General features: G+C 48.7%; 2 protein-coding genes across 3 annotated transcripts in view; one reads left to right on the top strand and one right to left on the bottom strand.

Annotated features, from left to right (window-relative positions):
- Rtfdc1 (replication termination factor 2 domain containing 1) overlaps positions 1–19,633 on the top strand; it is a 34,790-nt gene that overhangs the window by 8,421 nt on the left and 6,736 nt on the right. The gene's annotated exons all lie outside the window — the stretch shown is intronic.
- Gcnt7 (glucosaminyl (N-acetyl) transferase family member 7) lies at positions 5,923–18,799 on the bottom strand. Of its 2 annotated transcripts, none has more exons than XM_005392265.2 (4): positions 18,281–18,799; positions 10,802–11,827; positions 9,609–9,704; positions 5,923–6,936 (listed from the first exon to the last, which is right to left on the bottom strand). In XM_005392265.2, the coding sequence occupies exons 2-4, from the start codon at positions 11,769–11,771 to the stop codon at positions 6,710–6,712; spliced, it is 1,293 nt and encodes a 430-aa protein (XP_005392322.1). In that variant the 5' UTR covers positions 11,772–11,827; positions 18,281–18,799; the 3' UTR covers positions 5,923–6,709. The 2 variants fall into 2 exon arrangements, with proteins under 2 accessions (XP_005392322.1, XP_005392323.1); XM_005392266.2 differs by lacking the exon at positions 5,923–6,936 and adding an exon at positions 8,976–9,218.

Raw genomic sequence — 19,633 nt, 5'->3', positions numbered from 1 at the left:
CTGACCTCGCTGCAGTGCAGTTGTCCCACCGGCCCAGGGACGGTTGAGGGCGGGGAACAAGTGTGTCCATCGCCGAGCTCCAGGTTCTTCTCTCTGGGGTGCCTCAGTAAGCGGCTCATACACGGCTCCAGGAAGGGAAGTCGGGCTGGGCTTTGGTGCTCTTTGGCCCCGTGGAAGCCAGGCGTTTGGCTCCGTGTCACAGTTGCCAGCGTGTCTGACTGTAGGTGGCCTGTGTTAACTCAGCCTGCGTGTCAGCAGGTCCCAAGCGTTCCTCCCGCCGTGGGTGACTCACCGAGCAGCTGTGCCAGGCCAGCCCATCATAGGCACCGATGGGCAGGTCCTAGAGGAACAGCTCGTGCTGGGTCCTCTCCCGCAGGCCAGGCAGGACCTCAAGGAAGCGAGCAGAGTTGCATCCCTGTGACAGACACCTGGGAGGAAGCACTCGGGCGCTATAGCAGCAAGGAACGCCCCCGGGTTAGTTTGCATTAAGACTGGAAGGGCATGAAGGACTCGAGTGTGAGCTTGAGCAGCAGCCTCCTCAGCAGAGGAAGGCCATGTACAGTGGCTCAGAAGGGACAGAAGGCCTTTCAGGCTCAGGGGTCATGGGGCCATAATGGGGTAGAAGAGGTGAAGTGGGAGACTGAAGAATGAGGTAGGGTTGTCTCATAGGGCCAGGGTGGCCACATCATTGCTCATGAGTTTTATTCTCAGAGCAGAGGAAAGCCAGATGGCAGCTCTAAGCCAGACCAACATACTTTAGATCTAAACTAAGCCCTGCGTCAAAGAAGCTGGAGATGAACCAGATGCGGTGGTGCACACCTATAATCTTGGCACTCAGGAGGCTGAGGCAGGAGGATCACCAAATTTGAGGCCAGCCTGGGCCACATAGTGACTTGTAAGGCCAGCCTGAACTACATAGCAACACTGTCCAAAAAGGGGGTGAGGGGGGCAAGGATATAGCTCAGTGGCACAAGTGCTTGCCAGGAAAGGGCAAGGTCCTGAGTTCAATTTCAGGTACCAAAAATAAAAACAAATGGAGGAAGAGACTTCATTTATACAGGGTTCAGAGACAGTGGAGAACATTTGAGATGACTGTGAATAAAGTTCTTCATAGAACTTGCAACGTAGCTCTAAACTTGCTTCAGAGTGCATTTGGGGACTGGTTATACTTCAGTCAGCGTAGTCTCCTGTTGAAGGCGGTGTTAGAGATGCTCCAGGGCAGGTAAGATGTGGTGACAAGGCCCCCTGTGCTCAGGGAGGCTGCAGACCTGCAGGAGCCATAGTTGTAGGAAGCTTCACGCTGTGCTTTGCCCTCTGAGGCGGGTACCCGGCAGCGGTACTGGTGTTCGGGGCAGAGCGCTTTCTTCGTCTGTGCTGGTGAGAAGAGGCTTTGTGGAGGGTGCCGTGTTTGTTCTGGGCACAGAGGAAAGGGCGTGCGTCTCGTGGGTGAGACCCGGGGCAGGCTGGAGTGCTATGGGGGGTGCGGTCCACAGGCAGCACGAGCAGACCCGTTTAGGACCTCCTCGAGGGCGACGGCAGCCCCCTTTCCTGCTCTCCGGCAGACCTGCTGCCTGCTTCGTAGGTAAAGTCTGTGGCCCCAGATGTTTTTGTACCCTGTTTTGACACTCATGGGCTGCATCAGAGTAGAACTTAGGCTTAGAGCTTTGGCCGTCAGACCTGGGAGACTTTTGTGTCCTCTGCGTGTTCAGAGTTGCCCTGGAAGCGTGGCAGCAGCATTCAAGGGCCAGAGCAGGAAGGGTGGACAAGAGCAAGAGGTGGAAAGCAGGTCTGAGTGGGGCTCCCGTGGGAGAAGCATCGTGAGGGAGAGGGAAGCAGCAGGCTCTGGGTTCCTGCCGGCCCGAGGGCAGCTTCTCCGTCGTGTGTTCCGGTGTCTGCACGCTGTGGTGGATGTGTGTGAGATGCTATGCGTTAGGCCCTTTGGCAGTTGCACAAGTGTCGTACTCTGAGGTACTGAGCGTTATGGCTTCAGCATGAGGATTGGGAAAGGCGCAGTTCAACCCATAGTGCTGTCACATGAGCGTATCATAGAGCCCAGGGCAGAGTGTGGCCAGCGAGAGCCCAAAGTGCAGTCTCATGAGCGCATCATAGCCCACAGGATAGAGAGTGGCCGCGAGAGTGGGAACCACTCGTTCTTCACTTGTTCACATACGCACACAGCCAGCTTTAGTCTGTTCTGTGCTGTTACAGTAGACAGCTTGGAACTGAGTAATTCATTTTTTGGTTTTATTTTGTTTTGTTGAGGCAGGGTCTCACTGTGTAGTCCAGGCTGTTCATAAACTTACGGAGATTCTCCTGTCTCAGCCTGCCAAGTGCTAGATTACAAGTGTGCACCACCACACTCGGCAGAACTGGGTAATTCATAAAAAGAGAAATTTACTTCCTCAGAGATCTGAGGCTGGGAAGCCCAAGATACAGGTGCTGGGATAATGTGAAGTACAAATATTGTGCTGGGTTATAATGTGAGAGAAGAAATGACATGTATTCATGAGAGAGAGAGGGAGAGATGGAGAGGGAAGCGGATGAGCAAGTGTGAGCCAACCTCGTCGTTTTCTGAGGGACCCACTGCCAATGATAGTGGCATCAGTTCATTCAAAAAACTGGTGCCCCATGTCCTAGTTACTTTCATGTTACTGTGACATAGTACCTGATGCCCATAAACTAAAGGCGAGGTTTATTTAGCTCACAGTTTGTAGAGGTTTCAGCCCACAGCCGGCTGACCCCAAGGCAGGGCAGGCTGGCAGTGGACAAACACTTTACGGCATAGTAGGCAGGAAGCAGAGCTGTCTAGGGAGGACGGGGGAGATAGACCTTCTGGGCCACGCCCCAGCGACCCACCTCCCCCACCAGACGTCCCCTCTCGGCGTGACATTTAGCTATAAACTCACCGACTGATGAGTGTCACACCCCCATGATCTAGTCAGCCCCCAAAGCCCCACCTGTGGGACTCTGGGGAGACATCTAGATATAACCTCTAACATTCCACCCTGGCTCTCGAAAGACTCATGCACATTTCTATGCAGAATGCCTTTAGTCCATCTCCAGGGGTCTTAACAGTTTCAGCATTGCTAAAAAGTCCCAAGTCAAAATTCGTCTCTGAGATGTAAGGTAAACTCTTAGGTGTAAGTTCCTGTAACAGTGGAGAGGAAGTTAAACACTTCCAGCAGGCAGTGGCATGGGTAAACATTCCCATTCCAAAAGGCAGAAATAGGGGAATAGAAAGGAATGAGACCAAAGCAACCCTGAAATCCAGCAGGGCAAACGTGAAGTCCTGTCCTCCCATGTCCAGCACGCAGGGCGAGATGTGAATTCAGAGGGCTGGAGCCGCTCCACCCTCCAGCATTGCCAGTGGTGTTTGTGTCCCTCATAAGTCTAGGTTTGGCTTTGCTCCCTCCTTGTTGCCTTCCTCAGATGGTGTCCGTTCCTGCCTTTTCCACCATGCAGGGGTCTCCACTGACTTTCAGCTTCACACCCTGCCCTCTCGGTCAGGGGTGCACTGCCAGGCCTCCCAGGCTTTCCTCTGAAACATGAGTGGAACCCTTCCTGAATACACAACTCTCCCACTCTGCATGCACCTAAAACAAGCACCACGTGGGTGATGCCAGGGTGTGGTGCCAGCTGGAGCAGTAGTTGAGCCCTGTCACATCTTGCTGCTGGCTGCAGAGGCCTCTGAATGCCTCTGGCTGAGCACAGCAAGCTGAGTCCTGGGAAATCAGTTCTCATTCCCTAGGCTGCCGCCTTTTGGAGCATGATGCTCTGGGCTCACTCCTCAAAGCAAAGTCTTTCACTTCTGCAGTTTGAGCCTTCGAAGGGTGGGGCAGCTCAAATGCCCTGAAATCATTTTTTTTTCTCATTATGTTGTTCCAAAGTATCTGGCTCATTTCAATGCTAATCTTTTTGCAACCAAGCTCTCCTCTGCTCCAGCTTTATAGGCACCAACTTTACCAGAGCTTTCTTTCTGCCCAAACTCAAAACTTTTTTATCATTCTGCTGGGCTGTTTGCTCTTGATTCTCAGTGTAGAGCTAGTTAAAAGCCCACAGTGGTACCCAAACCACAGCCTAAATGTTTGGCTGCCTTGAAATTTCCTCACCAGCTTAATTTGTCCACTGCCCTTAATCTTAGTCTCCTGTAAGGTCTCCAAACATGAGCAAAACGCAGACAAATTTCCTGCCAGTGTGTAACAAATGTAACCTAGAGTCCAGTTGCAGGCTGGAACCTCCTCAGCCTGGTCTTTTCATCTTTTTTATCAACATTCTGATCTTCTGAGCTCTGACCAACATCTTCCATCGGGCTTGGCATACAGCATTCTAGGGCTGCTTCTCGAGCCACCATCTCTGAACTTTCCAAAATCCCCCCGCTAGCCAGTTTAATCCCCAATACTGCAAGAAAAAAAAGTTTTCAAAGTTTGATATTGCAGCACTAAGTATTTTGATCAAAGTTGAGTAGCTGCTGTAACAGTGTCCAGGTTCCAGAGGCTGATCACAGTGAAAATCACTGGGTGGACAGCTTTCCTCAGGGGTAACTCAGACTCTCAGGCGCCTGCTCCGTGGTAGCTGTGACCTTTTGTGGTCTGGGATATACTCTTCCCTCTTCCCTTGACCTGATTGGCAGGGGGAGAGCGTCTATCTCAGGAGGTGTGGCGGGGGGCAGACCTGGAAATGGCACCCTCCGCACCTGCTCACGATTCAGCAGCCACTGCCACGTGGCCACATCTAACCGCCAGCGCACCTAGAGGCCACCCAGCTGTGGGAAAGGTGAGTGCCAGCCGTTCCTGCCAAACCCTGCCCCAAGGAGGAACAGCGGCACAGCCTTGGGGAGCGTATTCTGGAAATGTGAATGAAGAGAAGTAAAAGACTAAAACAAATACGTACAGTGTGGGGCTGGAGATTTAGCCCAGCAGCACAGCGCCTGCCTGGCAAGCGCGAGGTCGTGAGTTCGATTCCCAGTACCGGAAAGAAAAAAAAAAATACGTCCAGTGTGTGAAATGTAGAGAAATCACTCCATACCTTCGTGCTCCTTCAGTACGTGGTGGACTCGGCGTCATTTGTGTGGGAAGTTACAGTTCACTGAGCTGCTTGTGTTTTGCCTTTGAAGTGTATTTGTATTTCTTTAGTTTCTTCCCTATGGCTCCTGCTTTTCCACTTTTAGTTGTTGCTGTTGTTTTGGGGAACCAGGAATTGAACTCAGGACCTTGCACTTGCCAGGCAGGTGCTGCGCTGCTGAGCTATACCCCTGTTGTTTTATTTTTTAACTTCTCTTGTGTTGCAGTAGGGGGAATTGAGCCCCACACCTCCCGCACACTGAGCACCCGCCCTGCCACTGCACTCCACACCCAGCCCCACTCTCCTACGTTGCCTGCTTAGTCGTTGCACATTTCAGTCTTGCATCGTGTCCAAACACTGTCAGAGGAAGAGCGGGTATAGACAGTTTTCAGCGAGTGCGTAGGAACGTTTCAGGGACACCAACAACAGAAAAGTCAGGGCCTTTAAAGAGAGGCCCTTTATCTGTCTGCTGAGAGATAATCAGAACCACACCTTGCCTGGTGCTGTCCAGCGTGGTGGCTGTAAGCCATGTGCACCTTGTTTTTTAAGTTAAACTAATTAAAAATTTAAAAATTAAAGAAAACTCAGTATTCACTTCCTCCATCTTGCGCGCCACATTTCTAATGTCCAGTGTCCTCGCTGGTTGTGGTGGCGTGGGCAGCTCAGGCGTGGGTCACTCCGAGCACGGCAGAGGTCCCAGCAGACAGTCACTGAGTACTCGGAAACCTCAGGCAGCCTTGTTAAGGAGCAGGGTTTTCCACCGCAGGGCTTAGTTGGTTGTTTTGATGGTATTAGGGGTTGAACCCTGGCCTGCTCACTGAGCCACATCCCCACCTCTTTTGGGTTTTGTTTTTTGTTTGTTTGTTTGTTTTGTTGTTGTTTTCTTTTTTTTGGAGACACAGCCTCACCAAATCATTAAGTTAACTGGCCTGGATTGGAACTTGTGATTCTGCTGCCTCAGTTTCCTAAAGTGATAGAACAACAGGTGTGTGTCACCATGCCCTGCTCACCCCAGATTAATTTCATTTTACCCAGAGAAGTAGACTCTTGGATGTTTTTGTAGAATCTGTCAGAATAAAGTGATTCTGTTCTCATGTAACAAAAATTCTTTAGATAAGCATATGTTCATATTCAGTGGGAGTGTGTTCCTGGTTTGTTTTTTTTTTTTTTTTTTTGAGACAGGGTCTCACTGTGTAGTCCCAGCAGACCTTAAACTCATAGATATCCTCCTGCATCAGCTTCCTGAGTGCTGGGACTACAGACATGAGCCACCACACTTCCCTAGGAGCTTATTCTTTATTAGTGTCTCATGTACAAGAGTGCCCAGGCCCCCAAAACAAAACACATTGTTTACAACCCCAGCTTGAGCCTGGGTCACCCACTTCCAGAGTTTTGGTTTTCAGAACTGCTGAGGCAGTCAGCTCTCCAGTGACTGTGTGCACATCATCAGTGGCTGCTCAAGTTACTGTTCTCCTGTGATTTCGTCCCCAAACCTGCAAAGCAGTCAGGAGCAAACGTTTGCCGATAGCATATTTCTGAATTCATTGTAGGGCTAATCCATATCCAGGAGTTCCTGTCCTTTCCTCCCTCTGTAGCTGTGTTAGGTTGGTTCCTCCAGCAGAAGGAAGCCAGTGAGACCGCAGACTCTTTAGTGGTTCGGCCTCACGTTGAAGTGACTTTCCTGTGGAAATCGCCACTGTGGTTCTACAGTGACTTCTGCCTGCTGTAGGACCTTACGTCTGTGCCACCTCTCCAGGCATGTAACCACGAGGGGGTCTGCTGAGCGCTCAAATTGGTTGGCGAACAGGGAAGGAGACCGAATGATCCACGGCAGGTCTCCCAGTCCGTACACGCAGACATCTTGGACGTAGCGCCCTGCAGAGAGAAGGGCAAATGCTTAGCTGCCTGTTTCCCCACATGCTCATATTCCTGCAGCCGGGATGCACCTCCCCCCCACTTCATCTGCAAGGCCTCTGCTTCACAAGTGTTCAAATTAAACAGCATTTTGCTTTGATAGAAGCTACGTTGAATGTTGGATTTACAGCAGAAAAAGACATTTTCAGTCTTTTTGTCAAGTGATTTCTGAAATGTTTGGTGGTGGCTGCAGATGAATCCTGTGGAATTTTAGCGAGTCGTGAGCGCAGGAAGATGAACTAGCACTCATCTGCCTGGGAAAGTCTAAGTTCTGATAGGTTCTGGTTCTGATTTCTGGTTGTGGGTAGTTCATGAGAAAGGTGTGTTTTTAATAAGCCACTGCTTCCTCCGTGGGTTGTTGAGAGTGAGCGTTTGACACAAGTGAGGTGATAAAAGTGGCAGTTAAAGTCAGAATCCAGGGCTAATTGGATCTGTTCGCGGCGGACTCAGTAGAGCTTTCTCGTGCCGCGCTTGCTACTCGCCTGGCCCTCAACAGCACGCTGACGTGGTCCCACTGGCACCAGGTCTGCAGGTGACAAGTGAGGTCTCAGTGTCCCGAGGGTGAGGCCTGGCTGCGGGAGTCCCCGCACGCTCCGCTCCCTCTGCGCTCCGCTCCCTCTGCGCTGTCCCAGCAGGCTGGCAGTCCGCCTCCAGCTCCGTCTTGGGGGCAAGGAGGCGTAGCAGGCGCCAAGCCGCGGCTGTGAGACGGAACACGGCAGAGGAGCCCGCTGCTGCAGTCCATCCCCGTGAAGGGCCCGAGCCATTAGATAAAGGGCAACGAGTGTCATGGGAACGTTTTTAGCTGGCAGACAGTGTCTTGGGCTCTCAGTAGAGTTACAGTCAACCAGGTAAAATCGTATCAAGATAAGCAGTGAAGACCTTAGGATGTAAGAGAAAAACGAATCAGCTACACCTTCTCTAAAACCATAAAACTGTAATTTAGGTCCATGTGGATTTGAACCGAAGGAGCACAAATACGTGGAATGTTCCCAGAATCCTGTGTATGCCTTTCTGGTGACTGAAAATGAGTGTGGCGGGACACTGGCATTCCGTCGCTCCGCAGGCTGAGAGCCGCCTACACAGCGCTGCGCTTCTGTGCACACGGAGGCACTCGGGTTGCTGCTGGATGAGTCCTGAGCCCTGTGGGCTTTTACACCACTTGCGCGCCATTTGGGGGATGTGAGCCCCTTGCTCTGCTGAGCACTCACTCACGGGTCCTGACAAGCCCAGCGAGGAGTGAACGACAGGCGCCTGCTTGGTAAAGAAAGGGCAGGGGTCAGCCTGCTGTTCAGCGGTCACCTTCCGTGTGAATGGAAGCATTGTGCCTTTTTAAAATTACGTCACAGCAGATCAGCCCAGCACTTCCGACCCGTCAGGGAGGGGGCAGGCAGGTAGCAGCAGTGTGCGTCTTGGAGCTGTGGCGTCAGAGTTGGCGCTTCCTGCTCACAGGCAGCCTGTTCCTGTCGGTTAGTCTCAGGGAGCTGGAGCACTGGCCGAGCCTGGTTTATTTGGCATGTCTTAGGTACTGTAATCAAATTCTCCAAAGACAAGGACCGTGGTTTGTTTGGTATCACCATGCAGTCTCCCTGGGCCCATTAAAACTCATGGGAGGGGTTTCTGTTACTGAAGGAGCTTAAGTCGTAGCTCCAAGATTCTGGTGAAAAACTATTCAAAACGTATGGAGTTTTTAGGAGGCTAGAAATACTCCTTTACAATAATTAAGCCTGCAGCAGTATTTTTTCCGTAATTCTTTTAGAGCGCATGCGAGCAAGACGAGTGCGAAGCCTGCAGTTCTAGAACAGGCAGCAGCGGGCTATCTGTAAAGAGCCAGAGAGGCATTTTTTGGCTTTGTCGGTCCAGAGTTTGTGTCCTCACTGCCCAGTCCTGCCCTTCAGGTCATAAACACTACACTAAGGGAGTGCTTGTGGCTGTGTTCCAGGGTAGTGAGCAGCAGCCAGCCAGCGGACCCCGGGAGCGATACGGTTACCGTTCCGTTTGCTTCTGAGATAGTGGAGGCGATAGGAGCTTGTCAGCAGCCTGCTCTGAAGCTTGTACCTGCATTATCGTTCTGTATTCCCAAGAGACACAGCACCAGCCAGGCTGTGCTGCTGCTGCTGTTGTTGTTTAATGACTTTGTAGTCCTGTATATTCTTTGTGAGTGTTTATCCCCTGGGGCTAGGGGTACAGCTTGGTGGTGGAGAGTTTGCCTAGCATGCATACAACCCTGGCTCCCATCCCAGCACCTCAGAAAGAAAAAAGAAAGAAAAATGTATCAACCTGAACGTTTGTGATGCCTACACTTTTCTGTGTGGATCTTTTTTTTTTTCTTTTTTTTTTCTTTTTTTTGAGAGGGTCTCTCTATGCAGTTCAGGCTGGCCTTGAGCTCACTTTGTAGCCCAGGCTGGCCTCGAACTTCCAGTGATCCTTCTGCCTCAGCTTCCCGAGTGCTAGGATTGTGGGCGTGCGTGACTTCTGTGTGGATCTTATATTAAGTAGTTTGTGTAAGTTGACACCCGTGCTGGTACTGCATCATCACTAATTTCACATTCAGCGTGATCATCAGTCCCCCTTACTAAGCAGCAGGCGCATCGATTCTGCAAAATTCTAAGGTTGTGTTTAGCTTTGGTTTTTACCTTTGCATCCATCGTGAGCTTTTCCTTCCTCCGTTCTCCACTTAACAGCTCGCACGGCTCCTTCCCAGCCAGCGTCTGGTGTGGCCCCCGGAGCATCTAATGGAGACAGAATTGCCATGTGCTGGGGATGGCACCCCAGGCCTCCACACTGAGCTGTGTCCCCAGCTCTTTTTATTTATTTATTTAGAGACAACGTCTCGCTAGACTGCCCAGGCGGGACTCAAACCTGTGATGCTCCTGCCTCAGCCTCCCAGAATGCTGGGATTATAGGCATGAGACACCACACTCATCATTCTTCTGGGTTTTTCAGTGTAAGTTCCGCACTGTTCCTGACATTCCCTCTAGATAAAGCATTCGATGAGAAAGACTGAGGGGACATCCCACTGTGACAGAGATGTTGCTTTGTTACATCAGACCAAACGCTTGTGCTTTGGGGGGTGAGTGGCCCTTAGTACACCGGCTACTGGGGCTGACTGAGGTCTCAGCTCTCCAGCCCTGTACCTAGATTCCACTTTCCAGGGGTTCCCCACCTCTTGTCACTCTCAATTATGTCAGACTGTTGGAGCAAAGCTTTCTCTCTGACGGCCCCCCAAGGTGACCCAAAGGCAGACTTGGAATGGGGTGGAAGTTCGACAAGGCCTTAGCCACTTTCCGCTGGACCCTCTGTTGGCCCTGTCTGGGCTGACGAGCGTTTCCTGCATTCTCTTCAGGAGACAGCTTTTTACAAAGAGAAATTACTTACTTGCCCTTCACAGAGGGCCTGAGCTCTTCCTCTGCCTCAGAGAACCCGTCTGAAGAATTGGCTGTGCTATAAAAACATCACTAGTTTTAGTCTTTTTCATTCTTGGGGGCCCTTACGTGGTGCCTGGCACCAGTAGCTGTCCAATGGGATTTATCACGTAAATGAAGATTTATGCTTAGAATTTTCAGGTTTTATCTTAAAAACAAGCAAAATGCCAGCACAGTTCTTCTTTCAAATGGAGCCCTGTTGGTTTGGGGGCATGACTGTCTCACTCTCTTTAGACCTCTAAACCCAGGGACCCTCCTGTACTCCCAGGTGGTAGCTCTGCGGAATGTACGGCATTTACAGAGCTATGGAGAAACAGCTGAGTAGAACGAATCTATGTTAAGACTAAAACCCCTGCTATGGGCTGTAACCTGAACAAACATCCGCGTTCCTGGATCGTTCTTACCCTTTAGTCGGTTCAGGGTCACCCAGTAATGCTGCTCTGGGCTGCGGATGTCCCTGGACCACCGAAGCATGTCTTTGGCGCGGGTGTCCGTCAGTATGAAGTGCACAAACTTTCTTGTAAGTACATAGTAAGCACTTCCAAAGTAAATTGTCAGGTTATGAGGTGGCTCGTGTTTGAATCTTTCATTTGGTGAGACATAGATATTTCCTGTTGGGCTGGACTCGGGGTCCCTTTGACCTGTCTTGAATTTAGCATTTGATGGTTGGATTACTCCAGGAGTGATGTTTTTGTTGTTCCATTTGCTTCTGAGATAGTGTATGATTTCTTTATTGGTTTTGATTGGAAAATCCTCCCCATAAAGATTAATGACATAGCTCCACTGAAATCTGGAATGGACTAGATCTTCCATACAGTTAATGTCTGCCTGTAGTCTCAGAGGGCCAGCAGAAGCTACTTTGTGTTTCTTTGAGGAAATAAAGATGTTCTCAAAACAGTTAGCCAGGGTTTTCACAGCGGTCTTAAACGTCTTTGGAGCCTTTTCATCAACGTGAAGACAGTAAACATTTTGAGGCACATAAATCGCCCTGAGAAGCTGCACAAACATGGGCATCTCCTTCGGAAGGGTTATAATATACGCCAAAGAAAAGTTGCCCTCTTCTGCAGACAGGGGTCTAGTTATGAAACGCAACCCCTGCAACATCCTAGAACAATTTCCTGGAGCACGCAAATAAGGCAATATTTCAGACCGATGAGGGTTTTTACAGAACTTTGCGATTTGAGGGGCCACCCCTTTGCCTTCAAATAAAGCTGAACACAGTTCATCAGGATAAAAGCCACACTCCACCACTGCTGGGTACGTAGGCTCCTCCGCGGGCTCCTCAGGAGTGGGCTTTCTTAAATAAAGAAAAATGAGGATGCAAAGTACCGTGCACACGAGAAGTCCTGGCTTTGTGGCTCGCAGCTGGCTCATGTTTTGAGCTCCACAGGCATTATTACCATAGTTTGAAGTTTCTTCTTTTAAGCTTCCTGGAAGAACAACAGAATTAACTTTAGTGAAGCATACTAAATTACATGTATTGACAGTGTGTAATTTTACCAAGTTTGTGTTTGAGGTGGTGTCTCACTGTGCTACCCCCTTGGGCCTTAAATCCTTGGCCTTGAGGACCCTTCCCTTCTGTCCAAGTGGCTGGGACTGCAGGCCACACAGCCGTGCCTGGTGGAAAGTGGCCTGGCTGTGTGTCCCTGTCCAGTCATGTAACGGTCGCCACAACGAGCAGGCACTTTCCTCCCCTACAGAGGGCTCTCGGGCCCCCTTAACCCGTCCTTCCTTCCTACTCTAGGCAGTCGCTGGTCTGCCTTCTGTCACTCTGGGTTCGTTTGTGTATTCTACAATTTCACATATAAATGGGATCATAGAGCATGTGTTTTTCACTTGTAATAGTAACTCTGAGAGTCACCCTTACCGTCCCATTTATCACCAGCTCTTTTTTATTAGCGTCGTAGTCCATCTTGTGGCTGTGCCCTTCCCCCGTTCATCTGTTGGTGGACATGTAAGTTACTCTGGTTTTTGAATAGCGGAATATGAAGAGATACTGTAAACACTGTGTACACAGCTCTGTGTGGGCAGATCTCGGGGAGTGAAACGTCTTGTCACACGTTGGTGGGTATCGCAAGCAGTTTCAGTCCTTGAGAAACTGCAGACTGCAGGGCACGGGTGCACACCTGTAATCCCAGCTCCGCAGGAAGCCGAGGCAGGAGGCAGGAGCTCACCAGCAGTTCTAGGCCAGCATGGGCAATTTATCAAGACCGTGTCACAAAATCAAATATAAACAGGTCTGGGGATGTAGCTTGGTACAGCATCCCTAGAGTCACGCCCCAGTACTAGGAGAAAAAAAGAAAAGAAAATGCCGAGCCGTTTTCCAAAGTGGTTGAAGCAGCAGTGTCTGAGTTCCGTTTCCTGACCTGCCGGCACGGTGTGCTCACACAATAGCATCGGGTGTGGTGCTGCTGCCTGTGGTTTTACCCCACCCTTCCCTGGTGACTGATGGCGCTGAGCATATTTGCATGTTATTCCCATGTATTTGTATTCTGTGGGGACCAGCTCTTCCCTTACGGAAATGAGAAATTATACGATTAGAAGCTTGAATCTGTTGAAATGAGGTCCTGAATTGTTTGTAGGGAAGATGTCAGTGATTAAAAGCAAGATGTCCTGAGCTCTAGGTTGGTACCTGAATAGGTGTAGCAGTGGCAAAAGATAATCGGAAATGTGTTAGTCAGTGTTACGTACGAGGGTCGTTCTTTGGACTCTAGGTTGGGGAAATGTCAAGCCTTACATGGCTAGGACTTTCTGGTTTTTAAGGAATCGTGAGTCTGAGTTTCCATAAAAAGCTGTATCTTATTCCTATTACCTAATTTTTTTCTTCATTTTAAAATGAAAAAACCCAATAAAACAGTTTCGCAGCAGGCTAGTAGGACAGCAACAAAATTAGTACATTGCATGTTACTGTCTACGTAATAGTTAGGCAGAGTACAAAATAAAGGCATGAAACGTTGTCCAAACAGTGTTAGCACAGACCTGTGAACTAGGAGAAACTAGCTGTGTAACTATCTGAACTATCTTGTGTGTGTGTGTATATATATATTTTTCTTTTCCGTTTCCCTTCCTTCCTTTCCCTTTTCCCCATCACAGTTCCCTGTTGCCTATTTGTAAAAATCCTTTGTACTCCGGGCTGGTGTGTTGCCTCACACGGGACAGGGTGACCTGCCTTTCCCCACTGGCACCGTGCTGCTGGGGTGAGGTACGGCAGCACAGCGTTTGTAGTTACCCTCGGGTTGTTCGACCCTGGGGCAGTCGGTACCATAAGTACACGTTGGTTGCGGATTGTTTAAAATGTATTTATTTTCCCTGTATAGTTTCTTTCCGCCCAGCATGCTTGCAAATTAAACAGTAGCACTGCCCAAATACATCGTTACGTTTTATGCTATATCGGTAAATGTTCACTAGTTTCACTAAACATCAAGCCGTATGGCCTGCATTTAAAGACATTTTATAAATTGCACGGCATTTGATAGATATAGAAATCTCATTATAAGTTTCTAAACAGTTTAAATCATAAGCATAGGTATTGCATGGGAAGGAAACTCCGGAAAATGAAAGTAAAGCTTTTTAGGACATTGAAGAGTTTTGCTTAAACGTAAGCCACAGCTGCAGTCTGCTACACCTCTCCTTGTGTTGCGGCTTTCGTATAGGAAGTGAGGGTTTGGGGGTTTTGTTCCTGTTGCAGCATCAGTTCAGTAAGCCCCTCTGCACTAACCGGATGCCCCCTGTGTAAACCTCGCCCTGTGCCAGGGCCCAGGGGACTGGGTATTTTCAGAAGTTTATATAATTAAATGAAGATAAGTCCCAGGGGTGGCCGTCCTCCTTCAGGGTAATACCCAGGCTAAGTGGTTTTCCACCGGTAGAGTAGGGGTGAGACCGGGTCAGGTGTCAGCGAGTCACCTTTCCCCTTTGTTTGGTCAGCACTGCCTTCCCATTTGCCACTGAAGTCCAGCCTGGGCTCGCTGTGAGGATACAGTAGATGGCTGCTGAATGCATGTGGAGTGGCAGCTGGAACCCCAGCAGTTTATCTTGACATTTCAGTCCAGGCTTGGTCAGGACAGATCTTGTAAATGAAGTCTTTGGAGACCTCCCTGCTGTTGAATATAAATAGTTCTTGCTGTCGCTTTAACAGCACATCCAGTGGATAACGCGAATACTCCCGGAGGAGCGCTCTTCGGGGACTGGCAGGGCTCCCCTTCACGGTGGTGCTGAGCTCTGGTTTCAGTTGTGTAAACGTCTCCTAGTGACTCCTGATTACTTGTTCCGCTTCTGTTGCAAACTCAGTTTTTAAGCCATAATCAAGATGTATTTATTTAACATGTGACCTTCTGTCACTGAACTAATTTCCAAAAACCATAGGAGGTATCCTCCAAGTGTAAGAAATATGTACTCCTAAAGTAGTCGTTTGGATTTTGAACCATTTTTCTCCATAAAAGTTACATCTGAAGTATTTATTGACTGGAAGGTTTTAAAATGAGTAACTGTTCCCCTTGTGTGTGTGCAGGGGGCAGGCCAGTTTTCTGTCCAGTCCAAGTGATTTTACCATTCCTAGATCCCGTGTCCTCAGATGTGACTGCATCACAGATGGTTCCTAAAGTTTAGGGGTGTACGAGAGAGCACTTTAAAGCTTTTCCCAGGCACTACCTCTCTGGAGATTATCTGTTCGAGGCCAGATGTACTTTAATAATCTTTGGTCTTCCATATCTGCAGCCTTTGAAAACTGGAGTTGTTGAACTCTATGTAGCATGTAACAGAACTAAGTAGCTTCCCAGCAGTGAGTCCTGTTAAAGCTGTGTGTTCAGTTCACCGGCCCCTGACATCCGGGAATGCTGCAGAGCGCTTTTGGTGGGAACAGTGAGCAAAGCCGTGGTTGTGCGAGTGGAGCGACTCTCCCCCTTTAGAGCGTGCCGCAGTCTGCAGTAATAGGAGCGGTTTCCGGTTCTGAGTGGAATTGCTTTACATTTGATGTTTTTGTCCAGGGCCAAAAGGGCTTGTTTCAAAACACCTCACTGTCCGAGAGAGAGGCGTCACCCTTTTCTTATCTCCCTCCTCACCCTCAGCACTGTCTACACAGCCGAAACCAAAAGCAGTGTGGTGTTGGGTCGTGAGTTACCCAGAGGTTTGTTTGTGGGCATTTATTTTACGATGGGGCTGATTTTACTGAAAAGACTTTGGGAGGGAGTTGGCAGCATCCCATTGACCTGTGTGTGTTTGGTGTTGTTGTAGTTGTCGTAATGGCGCTGGGGATGAGGCAGGCGCTCTAACCCTGAACCCCAGCCCTGCATTTGCTTATACTATGCTTCTCTTTAGTTTTTACTTTTCTTTTTAATTGTGGTACCAGGAGGTAAACTCAGGGCCTTCACACTTCACAGTAAGCCACATTCTCAGCACCCAACACACCCCTGCTTTTAACTTTTCCTTTATATTTATTGGTTGTTGTGGTTGCTTGGTTAGGTTTTGGAGACAGGGTCTCGCTATATAGTGCAGGCTGGCCTCAAACTCGGGATTCTCCTCCCGCCTAAGCCTCCCGAGTGCTGAGGTGACAGACATGTGCTGCCACTTGTGGCTCTAGTTTTTACTCTTAAAGGTAATTGTGGTGAGTAAATAGTAACAGGCATCTTTAAAAGTGACCTTAAAATACATGGCCCAGTAGATTAAAAATATCACTCCTTCGTAGCATTAATGTTAATTTAATCAATAAAAATCTTTTAGTGACCGGAAAAGGTTTTCAGAGCACTGTTTAACAGTAATGCTTATTATTGTATTTAGCTTATCGGAGACCCTAGCGCTCAGCTTAGAAGGAAATGAGCTTTGTATCATGCTTGTCTGAAATCACTGTGGCCCCAGCACTGATAATTTCATGCCCATTTTTTTTGCTGTCTCTGGGCTTAGTATGATGTCTAAAGCTCCCTGAACACTGACACAGTTTTCTTGAACAATCTGAGCTCATCACGTTCACTGGGCTAGTTCTGAACTCAGGAGCTGTCCGACTGTCCATAATCACGCGCGTTCCTAGGACGTGTCCAGATTTTTAAGCCGTCTTCATGCAAAGAGGAAAACTTCATTTTATGGTCTCCACTCAGCCACAGCTAATGTGTTTAGTTTTCATTGTTAGCGCAAAATGAGAACTGCGGCTTCTGGCCCTGCAGCTGTTTTCACTGCCACCTCTGTGTGAGGAATGAGCACATGGTGGCATTCTAGATTTTAAAATCTAGCTGCTCTCATATTGTGAAAATATCCCACTTATATTTAGGGGGGCTTAAAGAGAAAGTAGGGGAAGAATGATAGCCTCTTTAATAAATGGTGCTGGAAAAATTGGCTTGCTACCTGCCAAAGACTGAAAATAGACCCAGGTCTATCACCATGCACCAAACTCGAGTCAGAATGGATCACAGATCTCAATATTAAAACAGAAACACTAGATCTATTGGAAGAGAAAGTAGGTAAAAACCTTCAAGACATAGGGGTAGGCAGAGAGTTTATGAACAAAACCAAACTGCATGGGAAACACTTGAAAGAATCAACAACTGGGATCTCATCCTACTGAAAAGTTTCTGCACATCTAAAGAAATCACCAGCAGAGTCAAAAGAAAACCCACAAACTTGGAAAAAATTTTAGATGGCTGTCCATCAAAGGGCTTCTATCTAGAACATATAAAGAATTTTAAAATATCAGCCCCCCCCCCAATTCAAAGACCCAATCCAAAAATGGGCAGCTGAGATGAATATACACTTCTCAGATAAGGAAATACAAATAGCAAATAAATACATGAAAAAATGTTCAACATCATTAGTCATTCTAGGAATGCAAATTAAAACAACATTGAGATTCCACCTTACCCCAGTAAGAATGGATAGCATTAGGCAATCAACCAGAAAAAAAAAAAAGAAATCAACCAGTAACAAATGCTGGTGAGGCTGTGGAGAAATAGGAACCCTTCTCCACTGCTGGTGGGAATGCAGACTGGTGAAACCACTGTGGAAATCAGTTTCAAGATTCCTCAGAAAACTAGGTCTAGAGGTCCCATTCAACCCAGCTATTCCTCTTCTGGGTATTTTCCCAGAAGATCTACAAACATCATATCACAGCAATATATGTGCACCTATGTTCATAGCAACACAATTTGTAATTGCTAAATTGTGGAAGCAACCCAAATGTCCATCCACCTAGGATTGGATAAGAAAATTGTGGTACTTTTCTATAATGGAATATTACTGAGCTATAAAGAAAGATAAACTCGAGGCCTTTATAGGTAAATGGTCACAACTAGAGACCATACTCACAAGTGAAATAAATCAGACCTGCATGTGCAAGCACCGCACTGTCTCACTAGTGTAAAACCTGAAAGAGTTAATTTAAACTCGGAGGTATGATAGACATTGTGAAATGATAGGAAAACACTCAAGGGTAAAGGGCAACTGGGATGTGGGAAAAGAGAAGGGAAAGAAGGAGAAATGTTGTATGCATGTACATACAGGATAGTTAACATAGTTGTTCTACTGTCTTCTATTTCTTTGCTGAAAGAAACTGTTAATGAGTCCTTGATTGATCAATATTGCATGTCTCTGTTTTCATGAGAAACCACTTTGAAGATATCAATATGTAATACAAGAGGCATTGTTAATTTCCTACCACTCTGTAACTCTATATTGTCTGTACTGTTCTTTTGCTATTTTGTAAAATGTTGTCTGTCTGTTAATGTTTTCCTCCTTTTATTTTTAAAATTAAAAAAAAGAAAGTGGGGGCTATTTTGGGGAGGAAAGGGTCCCCACAGATTTGATGTACTGATTTACCAGATTTACTGATATTGTAGCATTCTGCTTTAAGCCAGAGAGGGAGGCAAAGAGAAAACGCATCATACTTCAGAGATCACACGTACCTGCTTAGCCTCTGCCCCTCGCTGTCCCGCGCAGCAGCGAGGGACGCACTTGCTGCAGGCTCCCGTCCGGGGCGTGACATGTCGGCAGTGCCCCCAGCCACCTCTGTCTTCCCCGATTGCTTCCCTCGCAGTGGTGCAGCTCAGAGTTGCCTGGCAGGCTGTGTTGCCTTTGCATCCCTGGAGAGTTTGATTCTTGTTGACTGTGACGTGCGGGTGGAAAAATGGCTGCTGCTTTTATCTTCAGGACTGGATCCCCCGCTGAAAGCAGAAGATGAGATTGCTGCAGAAATCCCCGCCCAGGTGAAGGGCGGCAGTCTGAGGTCTCAAATGAAGGCCATTCTTAAGTGTTACTTCTCCCTGAAGAGCGGTCGGGAAAACCCGTGGGTTTCAGTCTGCTGGCTTTTTTTTTTTTGGACTTTTTTTTTAAAAATTGGCCAGGTGTCGGGGACGCCAGTGAGCCCAAGCCCTTGCGTCCTTGCCTGCTGCACCACAGGGCCGTTGCACTGCCGCCCCTCATGGGCTTCCTCCTCCCTTCCCCGCCACCCCGGGGCATCTTCTGGCCACCCTCCCCCTCCGGGGTTTTAGTTCCTCCCAGGTGCAGCAGCTCACTAGGTTCTGCATGAACACATCTGTTAAGAAAAGTGAAGCAACACAGCAAGGCCTTCTCTCAAAAATAAAAAAGCTGTAGCGCTAAGGAACATAGATTCCTTGTTGTGAGGCGCTGGGGGTGCGGGTCTGCGGCACAGCGCTGGCCTATCATGTACCAGGCCCTGGATTTGATTGGTTGACAGGGTTGACAAAAAAGTCAGCAGCGTTGAGGTTAACGGTCCCCTCGTGTCCCTAGACCCGGGGCCGTGTCAGTGACTTGAGACCTGGGCTGCCCTTCTGCAGGACTCCTGTGTGCGCTTGCCTGAGCAGATGGGGTCGAGCCTCGGCGCTCTTACAGCATGCCCTGTTCAGGCAGCTGTCAGTAGAGAACGCTGCTGTGTTTTATGCTTCTGTGGCTCTGTTGGGATTCCGTGAGTTCAGTTCCGGGATTAAATATCTCCTGAAACTCTGCTTCCATTCACTCACTCGTGCAGCAGTCGTGTTCCCAGCGTGCGCTGCGGGTAGGCCATGGGCCCCCACCGTGACGTGGAAGACCGAACGGTCCCCCGTAGAGCTCACGGTCTGTTGGAGAAAACCCTGTGTCCAGGTCGGTGCCGGTGTGCAGGGGCCATCCGTGTGCTGTGCGCCGTGGAGTCCTGTGAAAGAGCGCGCAGGGTTCTGAGGCGGAGAAACCGAGTCACGGAGTGTTTTCTGGGTCAGAGGTACCCGCGCTCAGCCGTTCATGGGAACTGTTCTCCGTCAGGA

The sequence above is a fragment of the Chinchilla lanigera genome, unplaced genomic scaffold (assembly GCF_000276665.1).
Source record: "Chinchilla lanigera isolate Chin_1 unplaced genomic scaffold, ChiLan1.0 scaffold00044, whole genome shotgun sequence".
Classification (NCBI taxonomy): domain Eukaryota; kingdom Metazoa; phylum Chordata; class Mammalia; order Rodentia; family Chinchillidae; genus Chinchilla; species Chinchilla lanigera.
The sequence above is the reverse complement of the archived record's forward strand: the minus strand, read 5'-3'. Positions and strand labels throughout refer to the sequence as shown.